A 16,029-nucleotide genomic window follows, 5' to 3' on the forward strand; every position below is an offset into this window, starting at 1 on the left:
TCTTTTCGTAGTTTCTTCAAGTCCTTTTGTACGAAATACCTTATTGGAACAAAAAGTAAACATGACTTAGGGCCCAAATCACTTTTTCTTCGGCAAAATGCCTTCCGATGCCAAAAATAAATTCAAGACTTAAATCACAGTCAAGTAAAATCAAAATTGGCTTTGAATAAAAATAAATTTGATGGACTGTGAATAAAAGGTTAAGAGCCATGGCTAATTGCAGAAAAACCAAAAAAATAGTGTAAGTGAGAGGCAAAAGTTGCATAAGCCTTTCTCAGATTTTTTGCTCTGCCTATGATACTTTTAAAGATAGATTTCACGTAATTAGAGCCATATAATATATAAGCTATTCATATTTATTTTGAGTTTTAATAAAGATAGTTCATTTGATTATTGAAATGGAAGATTTTTACATCATCATCACACTTATAGTATGCTTCAAACACAGGATTCATAAAACGAAGAGAGCCAACTTGTCTGTTGAAAGAGCAGTCAAGGACGTAGTAAATATCCGGATATTCTGCTCCAAGGAGGGTGAAAAAGTCTTGATCACCAACACCTGAATTGACATGGTACTTCTCAAACAATGAAATATATCCTGTATCTGTAAGACGATAGTTGAATTCCTCACTTTTTCGCATCTTTTCCAAATCAAACAGAATAAGTCCAGCGTTAAAACCCTGAAATAAAAACAAGGATTATTCAACTGCCATTGCCTTGCAATGAATTTAATTTTATTTCTAAATTTCAAATACAGTTTAGTTTGATTTTTTTTGTCCGTCGCAATAACCTTTGGTTAGTGGGAGGCTCCACCTATTATATATATGAATTTTTGCATAGTAGCCAGTCCGAGGGTCGGGCTGAGGGTTTGCAACCCTTAACTGGACTCAGTGGGCCCACCCCTTGGGAAAACCAAGAGCAATTAAAATGTCAACAATAGACCAAGGTATTCCAACCTCCCTGAAGATGGCCTCTGCACGTCCCCAGACTTGATTTGTGACTGCAAAAGGAACCAGCAAATTAGGATTTTGGAATATAAGAACAATGATCTAGATTTAAAGAAACCCAGAAGCTGTCAAAGAAAATAAAGCAGTATTGTCTGGATATACTTGTCCTGAGTGAAATTAGATGGACCAAAAACATACCACAGAAACTTGACGACAGATATACTTTGGCTTTTTATGGTGATCCTGCAAAACCCCATGATGAAGTAGGAATTTAAATGTCATTTAGCGTGTTGAAGGCAATGATTAGCTGCAACCCTATGAATGAATGTTTATTGGTGGTCCCGTATTTCTTGGACCACACCAAACTGACCATTATTGCCTGCTTTGCTCCCACAAAAGAAACCGACGAAAATAAACGATACAAATTCTATGAAATGTTACAAGAGGTTACCAAAGATGTGCCCAGACATGATATTCTCTGCGTTGTGAAGGACCTTAATGCTAAAATTGGAGCAGACCGAAAGCATTGTACAGAAGCCATGGACCCATACGGTATAAGAGTTATCAACAAAAACACAGTGATTATAGTAGACTATTTGCGGAGCAACGACTTGATCATTGGTGGCACTTTGCTTGAGCATAAGTAAAACCCCAAATACTTCAGGGTATCCCAAGACGGTCGGTCAAAAAACCAAATTGGAAACTTTCTATTTTCAAGGCTTTGGAGAAGCAGCTTATGTGACGTCCGTGTTTCTTGAGGAGCTGACGTTACTACGGACTATATACAAATTCAGTTGGAAGCTGTAAAGAAGAAAATGACCTGTACTTATAAGCAGTTTGAAACCCTCAAACTGAAAAACCACCTTATAAAACGATTTCTTTATTTCTTTGAAAAACGGATATTAGGCCCTAAATCTAGCAGAAGGAACTGACAACCATCGTTTCAAAGATATGGGGTTGATAATCAAGAATATCTACCATGATAGTACCAAGGCAAGTCTTGGATACAAAAAAATAAAAACCGAATAATGGATATATCGAACGAAACATTGGAATTCATTGAACGTTGCAAGGATATTTAAGGAAGATATCTTGAATCGTCAAGGCCTGAAGATAAAAACTGTCTAGAGCTAAACTATAAAGAAGAGGGGAAAGCTGTCAAAAAGAGTGTAAGAAGAGACATGCGAAACCAGTTAGATGAGAAAGCACCACTTTCTGAAGACATTGCGAAGAAAGGGTACTCTTGGATAGTTTACTGACCAACCAATTATATAGTTAGAAAAAAGCGATTTTATCTTCACTTGTTATTGATGAAAATGGGAACGTAATTTCAGATCCGAAGAATATAGGAGAAAGATGGGCATTCTGTTTTTATAAATATAATTAATTTTCCCCAACTCCATGAGAAAGAGACTGTACCTGGCGTCTCCACCTTACAAATTTACGTAAGTGCTGCTGCTTTTAGTATTTTAGAGGTAGAGGCAGCTGTCAAAGAGCTTAAAAATCGCCGTGCATCGGGAGTCAACGGGATAACGGTAGGATAACGGACCCATCCCTTCAAACCTGTTCTAATGTATGGACTACTTTCTTAATAGAAGTTTGGAGCATTAAAATGGTCCCACGTGATTAAACTAGAGGTACCCTAGTAAAACTGATTAAGAAGGCATATCCTTATAACTGTGACAACTTGAGGGTGATCCAGTGCCACGTAAACATTTGGCCAAAATTGTATTGCAGTGTTTGGGAGCACCTCTTGACTAAAATCAAAGGGAAAAACAACATTGGTCTCCGGCCCAGTAGATCATATTCTAACCTTACTTTTATGCTCAGAATAATAGTGCAAGAGTGAAGAAATCACAATAAAAGCTTTATCTGCTCTTCATTTATTTTTAAAACGTTTTTGACTCCATCGATCGTTATTTTTTATGGAAGTTTTTTAAGTTTTAGGGAGCACCTAATAAAGTAGACGGTATAATAATGGTCTTTTATAAAGAGAGCAGATTTTGTGCCAGATTTGAAAATGGAGAGAGGCGATCCTTAAAGATTATCTTTGGGGTGAAACAAGAATGTGTCTTATCTTGCCGTAGAATATAATCCATTAATAGGACAAATAGGAATTGTCCTAGTGATGGAATATATCCTACGGCAAGCATCGAGATTTGGTGTAAAAATCAGTGGTCAGTAGCTACAGACTTAGATTTTGCAGGCAATGTATTACCTTTAGAAGAGGTGATACAACGTTTGCAGCTAATACTTGACATCAAGGCTGATAATGCTGAGTAAGTGGGACTAATAGAAACACTGGTAAATCGAAGAGCATTGCCCTATCGAACTCACCTTTGATCCTTAAATACAACGGAAAAACAATCGCACAAGTCCAAAAGTTCAAATATCTTGGAAGTTGGATAAAATATTTTAGCCGAATAGTCAAACGAGATAAAAAGAAAAATCAGACCTGCAAAACTTCCATTAAACAAACTGAAACCAGTATGTCAAAGCAAAAACTACTCTGTGTCTAAAGCTCCTTCAGTTGAATAGCAACGTCATGTCCATTCTCCTTTATGCAAGTGAATGCTGGAAACTGAATGCCCAGCTGGAAAAATATATCCTAGCATATGAAATTGTCTGCCTCAGAAGAATCATTAAGATTTCGTGGCAGGAAAGGGTCACAAACACAAGAATCCGTAGACTAACATCTCAACCCTCTATCACTTATCTCTTGAAGCAGAGAACATGGATCTATCTTGGTCGTGTCTTCCAAATGTCAGGAGGCCGTCTTCCGAATGATATCTGCAAGTTAAAACCCAAGGGTGGGTACTAAAGAGGGTGACCAAAGCACACCTTCTGACGAGGGTATGACCAAAACCTGAGGAGTGCTAGCTGTTGTTAAAACCCCAGTGAGAGGACATCACTGCATCTGCTCCACTCTGAGATGTCTGGTGAGGTTTGGTTGATCGCCTATTTGCCACACCCGGCCCTGGAGAAGCTAAGGTGTAGGATAAAGAAAGCGGAAGACTTGGTAATATTTAACACGAATGCCATACACATCAATAATATAGAAAACAACACAAAGTTCATAATAAATTACCGTGTCTATTAATCATTTAAAAATATTTTATCAAATCTAATCTGAGAAACAACTGGGAGCCCCTTTTTTCATCTAGCCTTTGGGAACTGTTTTTTTTTATTAAGTGGTATATGTTTAAACATTTTTTTTTTAATATTTGGAAAGTTTTTTCTAATACTTAATTTGAGCAATCCCTTTTTATTACATATTTTAGAATTAGAGGCAAACATTAAATAATGTAAAGAACTCTTTTCAAAACTTGAACCGTTAGAGAATTTAAGTAGAATTAGAGAATTATTATGGTACTTAGCCGACACACTTTTCAAAAATAAATATATTTAATAATTGAAGATCAATTTGCTGAACATATAATATCTACATATATATATTAGAGTCGTCATAGAAACCTTTGTTGACTGTTTTGTCAAGGTAAGCTTATAATCAGTTTTAGTAGTATGACACTAAAACTGTTCAACGTGTAAATATTTAAAATAGCCATTTTGCTCAATGTGTGTCATTTTCCAAACCAAAAAGGTTTTTTTTCAGAATTTCAAAAATTTGCGTATACACAAGCGTTCAAGAATGAAATATATAACATGAAAAACTGTTTTGAAACTTTTTAAGGAAATATGTTCCATTGACTAATAAAAGACACTTCTGACTTGAAATGGTATTAGACATGGCCAATATTTCTAAATTTAATAAATAATTTTAACTTCAGCAATGTTATACAGTTATAAGGGTTACGCTGCTAAGTACAAGATTGTGATACTACAGCAGCAATATTTTGCCAGTTGCCTTATTAGCTAATATATTGCAGTAGTTAAATTAAAACAAAACTTTGCTACGATACAAATGAAGAAAAAGATATAATGAAAGAAAGAGATATTCAAAGAAATGTATGCTTGTGTAATAAAAACACCAGTTAAGGTAAAACAAAAGATTCTTAAGAAGATTGAAGAATCCTGAAGCAATGTTATTCCCTAGCAATGAATCTAGATTTTAAAGGAAATAAAATTCATTTTGGAAAAATTGACTGCAGAATACAACCTTTTCAATGTTTTTTTCCCAAAAACTGGGAATCATATTGGAAAAGTAGCATACATTAGGATACTAACTTTACTGATGACAAAGGATAATTAAAGCTTTAATTTAGTTTTATTTTTATTTTAAACAAAAATACAGCATAAAAAGACTGTAGCTGACTCAAATACGATTATTGCTTTCACTTTTTATTTTAATTGATAAAATGGTTCAAAAAGCTTTATCTCAATACTCACAAAAGACTACTAGAAAAAAGTTATCATGAAAGTCAACTATTTAAAACTTGTTGGGTCATTTCAGAGATACTGCTGATAACCAATAGCTGACAATCGAGACCAACACCGTTCTGATAAATTTTGCAAGGTTGTTGGTCCTTGATTATGAGGGCAACTTACTGTGTATTATAATTATAGGTGAGGCCCATATACAAACTTGAATAAGAGCAACAAGAAAGCCTAGAATGAACGGGACATAATTTTAAAACTACATGTCTTTAAGAAAAGACGCGATAAGATCGTTAGTAAGTGGATGACTGATAGTCCGGGTTTTAATTCTTGATACAGTAATTAGCTAAATTAGGCATAAAATAAATGAAAAGAATTTAAAACAAATGAAATGACAAGACAAAATATATGAAAAGGAAAAAAATATTTTAAAATAATATAATACATTTTGAATAGAACAAAAGGACACATGTGTGATAAATAGTTTTGGATAGGGTACAACAGCATCATTTAAAAGTAATTGACTGCACAATATAGTTAGTTCATTTCTTATTTAATGATTATGATACTGAATCTGTAATCATTGGGAATTTTAGGAATTTTATATCAACTTAATTTTAAGCAATCAGTATGCTTCCAATAGTTACTTTTCACCCATAAGACTGGGGACCTTGCAGTCAACCCTATTCCCAAAAGATATCATTGGACCTTCAACCTAGAAGAACTACGAATACTCTACGGTGTTCCTGGCAAGTGATGCGTCCTTCTTGGCGTGGTTGCTGAGAAAATAGCAGGCAAACCTTTCTACGGCGTTCCTGGCAGTGACTTTAAATATGACTGCGAACTGGAAAAATCCACAAGTCATATCCTTGCGAAAATCAACTACAGTCATAAAACAAGCAAAATCAAGAATGGAATTTCAAATCTGTAAACAAATAGCTACACATGGTTTTCTTGTTTATGAGATGGAGAGGTATAGTATTGACGTAAATTACGTTTCCGAGACCAGAGTCTCCGGCTCTGGCTCTGCAGTAATAACAGTACCCGACAATTTAAAACACTTTTACTTTTTTTTTACTCTTTTTCAAAGTTATCAAAAATGATAACTCAGGACTGCATGGCGTTGGTTTTTCATGAAGCTACGAGCCAGAAACGCTCTTCTTGAGTCGAAGCCTTTTTCTCCCCGAATGGCTGGGATTAGGCTTCAAGGAAGCCTTAAAAACGTATCCATTCCCTCTGCATACACCTTTACTTGTGATGCAACCGTTACCGCTAAGGATGATTTCTTCGATATTACAACAACTGTGCCTACCAGTTGATCCACAAGACTGCCTGATTATTGAAGGGGTAGTCAACAGGAGAGTTGGTCTGTTTGATACCCCCTGGCAAGTCCATGGAGAGGTCAGACTAGGGGAGAGATGGGAAAATGGGCAAAGGCTGGTGGAATAAGCCTTGACTAATCATCTTGTTATCACCAAAACCATTTTTCCAGTACAAGCCAAACCCTCATATGATCAGGAATTTAAAACTGACTTTAACTGACTTCATTCTCATCCACCAACGTTGGAGAAAATCAAAAATAGACTCCTGCTCTTATAACGTTGAAGACACAGGTTCTAAATCAGGGTTCTAATCAAAAATAGACTCCTGCTCTTATAACGTTGAAGACACAGGTTCTAAATCAGGGTCAGATCGCTGACTAGTCCTTGCAAAAGTCCTACTTCGTCAGACATATTGGAGATAAAACAAGCCGAAAGTCCGAATCAATATTGATATGCTGTAAAATAAAGAAGTTTAGCAAACTCTGAACATGCAGGTAGCTTATCGTTTTTAATACCCTCAAATTGAATGAAGAGAAAAATTGCTACCCTGAGAAAAGATGGGGGATTTTTGAAACAATTATAAGAGAGACACCACTGAATAGATTCTATGCCGAATGAAAGTGAAACGGCAGTATTGGCTTACCACCAAAAACCCTTTCTTACATTGAAGAGTGTATGAAAAAAAAGAGCGGCACTAAACATATCACGAAAGAGTTGTAAAGACAGGTCGAGCATTTTGATCGTCTTGAGCACCGGAAAAAGTGAGAAGAGACTGCTTTGTCTTATAAAAGGCAGCAAGTGTTCATGACACCCACAAACTCTACTAAGCTCACAAGAAATTGATTGCTAAGAAAGATGCTCTGTCCGAAGTTGACAGAGACCGATCAGAAAAAGTCATAACCCTTATAAATGAATGTTTAATTACATGGAAAAATCACTTTCAAATGCTATTTAACCAAGCCCCGTCGTCAATTTCTGGTTGTTTCCCCACTTTTGTTTAATAAAGAACTTCACAATATGGAGTTGGCCACCCCAACAACAGCAGAAATACTTGAAATGACCAAAGCCCTAATGGACAACAAAGCCCCAGGCCAAGACGATCGCTCCCTCCTGAAATAAATAAACAGTGCCCCGAGATCACAGTGGAGCAGCTCCAAGATATGCTTGAGGAAGTATAGAGGATTAAAATTTCCCAATGGGCTGGAAGACATCAGTTGTTTTCCCTTTTTATAGCAACGATGATAAAACTGAGTCCAAAACTTAACGAGTAGTAAGTCTAATTAATAACATGGTAAAAAATTTTGAGATTATCCTCCTAATTGCTTTAGGGGGAAAAGGGAGAAAAGAACTCGTGAAAATCAAGCCGGCTTCTGTACTGATAGATGCTGTAATGACAATGTTTTTGCGATCCACCTCATTATCCACCTTGGCGAAAAATATAATTTGCCACTGATTCTTATATTTTTGGACTTTGTTTCTGCCTTCGAATCGATCACTCACCAAAAACTTTGTAAAATTTCGGAAAATAGTGGAATGTCCCTGAAATTTGCCAAACTGCTTAAAGCATAATAAAAGGGTCCTGTGAGTCCAGTTCAAGTTTACAGAAGAAAGACTAGAGAATTTTTGGTTGAGTTTGAAGAAAAACCAGGCTGATTTCTGACTCTGGCTCTGTTTTACTACTGTTTTGATTGAGTGCTTGAAAATGCACTTTCTTCTCATCCTGGAGTTTAGACTGGACAGAACCATTAATTTGTAGACTTTGAATACGCTGATGATGCCAGAATACTCTAAGACACAGAGAAAGCTCAAACTATGCTGGATGATAGTTACTTAGGCAGATCATATTGGCGTGAAAATCAGTATAGGGAAGAAAAAATTTATGGCAATAAATCAGATTGATGCTATTTCTTTAACTGTAAATCAAGAACAGTTGCATTAGGTCAACAGATTCATACATCATGGCACCAGTTTTGTACTGTGGATGATCTGACGCCTTTTCATTTCATTTCATATATATTTTCTTTGAGAAAATTTCAAAGTATTTTTTGAATAGTGCTTAACAAGATAAACTTACGATTTTTGCACCATAAAAAAATGAATGGATTTCACGCCTTTCACGATCTGTGAGCAATTTTCCTTGGCAATTTACTAGCTCAAGTGTGTAAGGACTGTATACCACCCTTTTTGTTCTATTTGGAATAAACAGATAAGGTATCCAAGCAGTAAAAATTTGGTCTCTCATAACTAGTGGAGGTATTTTAACTAGGTATTGTAATATTCAGAAAAGCTGCTCAAATGATATCCAATAAACGATTGCCTTTTGTTGGTATAATCACAAACTACTTATGTGAACCTGCTTAGCCAATTAAAATACAATTCATTAAAGCTGCCATATGTGATGTCACCACTGTTAGGATATAAAGATGATTCATTGTTGAAGCAATAGTGTAAGTAGTTTACAAGGTCTCTGCGATAACGGCCATGGGGTGGATAGTAAACAGTACATTTCTCCAGTAGTGACACTTCCTTAGGTGGCCTTTTAGGCCTGAAAGACAACAGTAAAATTAAAAACCATGTTTATTTGGTACAGTGTTGAAATTGTAAACTCTGTTTCTTATAGATGATCAACAAATAATACAAACTCAACTAATATATGTTTCTCTAAAATTATGTTTTGGTAACTTATTTTGAAATAGGTATCATATCCATCAAAAACAGCAAAGTTCTCAAACAAAGAACACTATTCACAGACAGAGTCAATATCAAGAAGCTCACTTTGTAAGCACAATTTAATCTGTTCCATTTTGTTCAAAGGTGACAAGAAATTTGACGCTAGAATTTTGCAAATGAACAGGGGAGAATGAAGGGTTTACCACTGTGGTCTCAAATTTACTTCCCAGTATACTGAACCGGTTCCATTTCGGGAAACTCAGTAGACATCAGTTTCTAGGGTGGGAGATTCATTGATGTCTTTGAAATTTCAAGCCCGCTCGCTGTTTGGACTTAACGGATAGTCGGAAGGCTGGCTAATGCTAGTTCATATTATTTGATACAGGGTATCAAGAGGAAACTTTGGTTTGATTCGAAAGGGTATTGAATTGGCTGCTTAAAGATAGGCTTCATAAGATTCATTTTCATAAGTGGGACTGGATACATCTGTATTTGATAGCTGAAATAACAATGGTGTAGTTTTCCATCCCTGCCTTTAAAACTTAGCAATTGAGTCTTGGAACGTAGTTTTTCCTTCTGCCACAAAAGGTATGCACACTAAGACATCAGTTCATGAATGGAAGCCCACTAGCACACTTTTCAAAAGGATATATTTTGTTTGAAGCCAGCAATGTCAGGGCACTTAAATTAAAAAAAACAACTTTTAAACACAGAGTAACTTGCGTTTTTGTAGCCATTACTTATGCGAAATCTGCAAACATATCTCTTTGGGATATAATCTTGGTTAAGGGCTTCGTCAACTGTATGAAAGGACTGGGAATATTTTAGTTTATATTGAGTGGCCTGACTGGTAATAAAGTTTCTGCATTAAACAGATAAATCAGTGGTAACACATTTTGACTAGCTCTCATTACCCTGGTGTAAACACTTTGATCATTAATCGTCCAGAAGCTTTCTGCAGAGCAAGGACTGTGTCTACATCAATTCAAGCATGTAGTTGTGGTGTTGGAATTGATGAAAATCAAACAAGGGGCTGTCTTTTTTTGATTTTTCACATATGTCAGTTTGCCACATATGAGAAAAATCAGGTCAGGAGCCAAGCAGTGTTTACAGGTTCGATAGAAGCATTAAATCATGATGCTGCACCAGGAGTAGGTGGTAATCTTGTCAACAAGTATGCACTCGGTAAAATATTCCTCATTTTAAATTGATTGTTATCCTTCTTCATGTTGTTTTGGTATTTTGGAATGCTATGTTTCAGCTTCAATATGGATAAAAACAGAGGCACCATTTGGGGGGGGGGGGGCAGAGGGGGGGGCAAATGCCCACTCGAGTAACTGACTCGAGTAATCTAAAACGGTGGCTTATATTCACTAAAACAAGGAAATTAACATTGAAACATTTGCCAGGAACTGACCTATTTTAATCTGTCAACCTAGAAAAATTACTGCAAATATTCAGAATTTATAATATTAATATAATCCTCTACAAAATGGGCATTCGACAGAACTTGAGAATTTAATTGTGTATCTAACATACTTTCAAAGTTTACAATGGTTAATAGCAAATAGCGTAATTATTATGGCTGGCAAAGGGCCCTTTGTGGTGGACGCTTGGGCCCCCTTTATAATCTGGTGTGGGCATTTGCCCCCCTGCCCCCACCCCCCCAAATGGCGCCTCTGTTTCTATCCATATTGAAGCTGAAACATAACATTCCAAAATACCAAAATGACATGGAGAAGGATAACAATCAATTTCAAATGAGGAATATTTTACCGAGTGCAAACTTGTTGACAAGACTACCAGGTATTTCTGGCGTAGCATCATGATTTAATGCTTCTATTGAACATGTAAACACTGCTTGGCTTGGAATGTCGTCGATATCCAGCTCACCATAAAGAGCAGAGAAATGCTTGAGCAGCTCTGTGTCCATAAACTTGGTTGAGCCTGGATCCAAGGCTTCGAGTGTACTCAGCACCGGCAAGTTATATGTGAACCTTCTGTCAAATTATAATTCGCTTCATTTCATCCGCCACAGTCGTAGTCCGATTTCCGGATTCGATGAAATTCTTTCCTAGCGTCAAAGTTGTTACAAATTGTTTCAGATGCTGGCTGATCTTTCGAGTTCTTCGAGGTCGTCCATTCTGACCAACAGAGGAGGGTCTAGTCGCGGGTTCATTCACAGTAGGTACTTCGATTTCGAGTTCTGTCTTAAAATCTTTAGCCTTCTCGAAAAGCGATACGAATGAAGCGTCTGATTGCAGGTTGGTGAGTTCGCTTCTTGTGGCCAGAATCAGGGTGCGCGATCGAGAAATAACCAAGTCGACAGCCTGGAGCTGCTGAGACAGCGAGTTCGTCACTCACATAATTGCTTCTATGTAGTGCAATTGGAAGATAACAAGGAACGATTCCATCTTCTTCTGGAGCCCAGCTGCCTCTGCCCATACTTTGCCGTCAGCTCCCTCGCTTACAGCAGACAGTACAGCTAAAATACATTCATATAAGAGTTTAACCTTTGATACACATCGATACCAGTAAGACCATCGTGTGGCAGCACTTCTTTTCTGCTCCAGAATTTTCAGTTTGGCAGCTTTTTGGGCCTCAACAAACAACTGATGCCGAGTGTTGCTGTTGGAAATGAATGTGTATAGACTCTGGACCAGTGAGAAAAAAGAACAAACAGTGTCGACAGATTCAACGCAGCTCGCAATGAGCAAATTTAGCTTATGTGTGTGGCAATGAATATAGAATGCCTGTGGTGATATCACTCTCAAAAGAGCTGGAATACCGGAGAATGGTCTGCTCATTACACTTGCTCCGTCGTAGCACTGCGCGACACAGTAGTTCCAATCGAAGAAAGAAGAGGAAACGCTCAGCGGACTTGTCCTTCTTTATGTTTACCGCGATACCGCGATACTAATATTGGAGATAGAACGCAAGAATTCGTGTTATAGTAGTGATAGGTTTTCTCGAAATGTTGTTTTGTGTATAGGTTTACAGTACTGACATCTAAATGACGGTTAGAAGCAGAGGTGTCCCCGTTTGAGTGTCAACAAGTACGTTAAGCTTTATTTAGAATGGAATTTTCTCGCAAGGAGCTCCCTCTCCAGCTCTTCCTAAATCCTAAATCTACTAAAGGTAAAAAGAAGGATCAAAGATACATCGAAAAAATTGAGGCAATTTGAAAATACTGATTAAAAATTAAGATTCATTCTAAGGTTAAGCTCTACTCCTATTGTAAAATGGTATTAAATAAATAGGTCTTGAGCACAGTTTTTATATTTTTAGATATTAACTTTTTATCTAAGTAAGGTTTCAACCTGTGTGATTTCCAAACAGACATTTGTAGCTGTATTATTTCATTTTGTGGCCATTAAAATTTTTGTTTCTTGAATTTAAATTCTTTTGACATTTAAAGATGTAATAAACACAGTGATTTGCACAAAAACCTTCATTCACCTAGAGGGAAGGAATTTTTTGTGCATGGTAGGGGTACCTATTACTGACCAGAATGTTGTGGCATTTGCTCAAAAAACTAACCAGCTAAACAGGTGGCGTACAGTGTATTAAACACAATAATTGACCTTGTTTTAGAACTGAAAAAAATAAATACTCAAATGACTTAAAGAAGACCTTTGTGCGCTTAATTAGTACAAAGAAATATTCTCCGAAAAGTTGTTCCATCCATAGGCACTATTTGGGCCAAATCTTGGGGTAGGCTTGAACTCCATCTGCCCCCCCCCCCGATTCACTTCATGTCGTGTAAGAAAGATGCGGGTTTTGGCAGCACATCGATTGAATATTCTAAGTAAAAACGAATTTTCAGCACCCGTGTGTTGCTTGAAAATGTACTGTAACCGAATGTAGAAATCAGCCACACTGACCTCTAGGATTAATTGTAACAACGACAAATACAAGCAACGAGATTAAGTGAATAAAGTGAAAATGGAAAATTCAACCAGACTAGAGGCTGGCATTCCTCAGTGAGAAACTTTCTTATTTAAGTAAACAATACCCCATACGTCGGTGAAAGTAATCTTCATTTACATGCTGAGGGTTGTAACCAAAATCTCGGTTTTCCTTCAGCAGAAATCTTCCAGATCAAATATATTTACAAAAAGGAAAACCATAACAAGATAATAAAATATTACAACACTCAAGGTAACAAGGGGAACCACCGAGTTTTTATCTTTGCAAAATCGTCAACAAGCTGGTCTTAGACCAATTTTTTTACTAAATCCTTCTCTGCAAATATCAAAAGGAGGTGACTGAGACGATCATCTCCTGTTGTAGACCGCAGGTAGTTTTTCACTATTTCTAGGCTAGAAAACAAACACTCATTGCTCGCTGTTATCACAGGAAGTGTGGCAGCAATACGAAGTACTTTAATTACTTCTGAGTAAGCCACTGGTAATGCCTGAAGATGGTCGACATTATCTAGGAAGTTTTCCGGCTTTTTCTCCTCATCGAGCAAGAGACGCTTGGCAATACCAGCTTGAGATTCGAGAAGAATGTCGTCGATATCCAGCTCACAATAAAGAGCAGAGAAATGCCTGAGCAGCTCTGTGTCCATAAGCTTGGTTAAGCTTGGATCCAAAGCTTCGAGTTTACTCAGCACTGGCAAGTTATCTGTTAACCTTCTGTCAAATTCTAATTCGCTTCGTTTCATCCGCCACAGTCGTAGTCCGATTTCCGGATTCGAAGAAATTTTTTCCTAGCCTTAAAGTTGTCACAATTTGTTTCAGATGCTGGGTGATTTTTGGAGTTCTTTGAGGTCGTCCATTCTGACCAATAGAGGAGGATCTAGCTGCGGGTTCATTCACAGTAGGTACTTCAATTTCGAGTTCTTTCGCAAAATCTTTATCCTTCTCGAAAAGCGATACGAATGAAGCGTCTGAACGCAGGTCGGTGAGTTCGCTTCTTTTGGCCTGAATCAGGGTGCGCGATCGAGAAATAACCAAGTCAATACCCTGGAGCTGCTGAGACAGCGAGTTCGTCACTCACATAATTGCTTCTATGTAGTGCAATTGGAATATAACAAGGAACGATTCCATCTTCTTCTGGAGCCCAGCTGCCTCTTTCCATACTTTGCCGTCAGCTCCCTCGCTTAGAGCACACAGTACAGCTAAAATGCATTCATATCAGTGTTTAACCTTTGATATACATCGATACCAGTAAGAACATCGTGTTGCAGCACTTCTTTCAAGCTCCAGAATTTTCAGTTTGGCAGCTTTTTGGGCGTCAACAAACAACTGATGCCGAATGTTGCTGTTAGAAATGAATGTGTATAGAGTCTGGACCAGTGAGAAAAAAGAACCAACAGTGTCGATAGATTCAACGCAGCTCACAATGACCAAATTTAGCTTATGTGCGTGGCAATGAATATAGAATTCCTGTTGTGATTTCTCTCTCAAAAGAGCTGAAACACCGGAGAATGGTCCACTCATTACGCTTGCTCCGTCGTAGCACTGCGCGACACAGTAGTTCCAATCGACTCAAATTCTTGTCACTCTGTCATGAATGAAATTTGCAAGACTTTCAGCATCCAGGCTCTTCGTGTGATAGCATCCGATCGGTATTCCTTTTATTTTTCTTTCGTCGAAGCACCTAAGAAGAATGGTGAGCTGCTCTTCGAGTTGTCCTTTGTTTCGTTGACCAGAACGACAAAGTATTGGGCACTTTTTAATTCTTGCACTATCGTACACTGAAACCCAGACACGATATCCCTCAAAACATCAAATTTAATTAAGATCCGATCACTCCTTCGTAAGTTAAAAATACCTCATTTTTTAATTTTTCAAAATTAATCCCCCCAACTCCCCCTAAAGAGAGTGGATCCGTTCCGGTTATGTCAATCACATATCTATCCCAATATCTATAATCTGTTCTGGTGCCTGATACGCCTGCCAAATTTCATCGTCCTAGCTGACCTAGAAGTGCCTAAAGTAGCAAAACCAGAACAGACAGACAGACTGACAGAATTTGCGGTTGCTATATGTCACTCGGTAGATACCAAGTGCCATAAAAACAAGAAAAACCCTTTTCCGCCCAAATTCAGTTCTTTTAGTCCGCAAAACTGTGAGTGGCACATAATATTAAAACCCAAACTTGCACTTACTCGCTGAACCAGTTCACATGGTGACGGTTTCTGTTTCTTAATCCATCTACTCAGAGAAGACTGCCTCTTTCTCCTTCTCCAAGGCTGGCAATAACCGCTTTTGAGCTCCTGACACACTCATGATCACAAACAAATAAGATATTGAATCAACAAGATCACAAACAATTCTGTCACTCCAAGCCCCATCCTTAGGATGACTTTATACTAACTAATGCTAATGTCTATTAATACCTTACGTCAAAAGGCTTAATGGTGTAATATCTTCTACTCCTCTCTGTAAAGTGTGACTTTCTCTGTGATGTTCTTTGAGTCTTATGGTAGCGTTGGCCTACAATCTGGGGTTTTACCGGTAGAGGATATCAAGCGTCTGTAACTTTCATAAGGTTTATGTGTCGAGTATAAAAATGTTTATTTACACATATGATATAGTAAATGTACATATGACAAGGACAGAAACAGAATAAGAACTGACTCGAGTAATGTAAAACGGTGGCTTATATTCACTAAAACAAGGAAATAAACATTGAAACACTTGCCAGGAACCGACCTATTTTAATCTGTCAACCTAGAGGAATTACTGCAAATATTCAGAATTTATAATATTAATATAATCATCTACAAATGGGCATTCGACAGA

The 16,029-nt window shown here is 37.4% G+C and overlaps 1 protein-coding gene across 1 annotated transcript in view; it reads right to left on the reverse strand.

The window, feature by feature from the left end:
* Positions 1 to 321: 321 nt before the first annotated feature.
* Positions 322 to 16,029, reverse strand: part of LOC136031624 (uncharacterized) — a 62,162-nt gene continuing 46,454 nt past the window's right edge. The window contains exon 3 of the mRNA XM_065711262.1: positions 322 to 680. Coding sequence (XP_065567334.1) covers positions 369 to 680 — 312 coding nt within the window. The 3' untranslated portion in view covers positions 322 to 368. The remainder of the gene's footprint in view (positions 681 to 16,029) is intronic.

This window comes from Artemia franciscana, chromosome 10 (assembly GCF_032884065.1).
Source record: "Artemia franciscana chromosome 10, ASM3288406v1, whole genome shotgun sequence".
Classification (NCBI taxonomy): Eukaryota; Metazoa; Arthropoda; class Branchiopoda; order Anostraca; family Artemiidae; genus Artemia; species Artemia franciscana.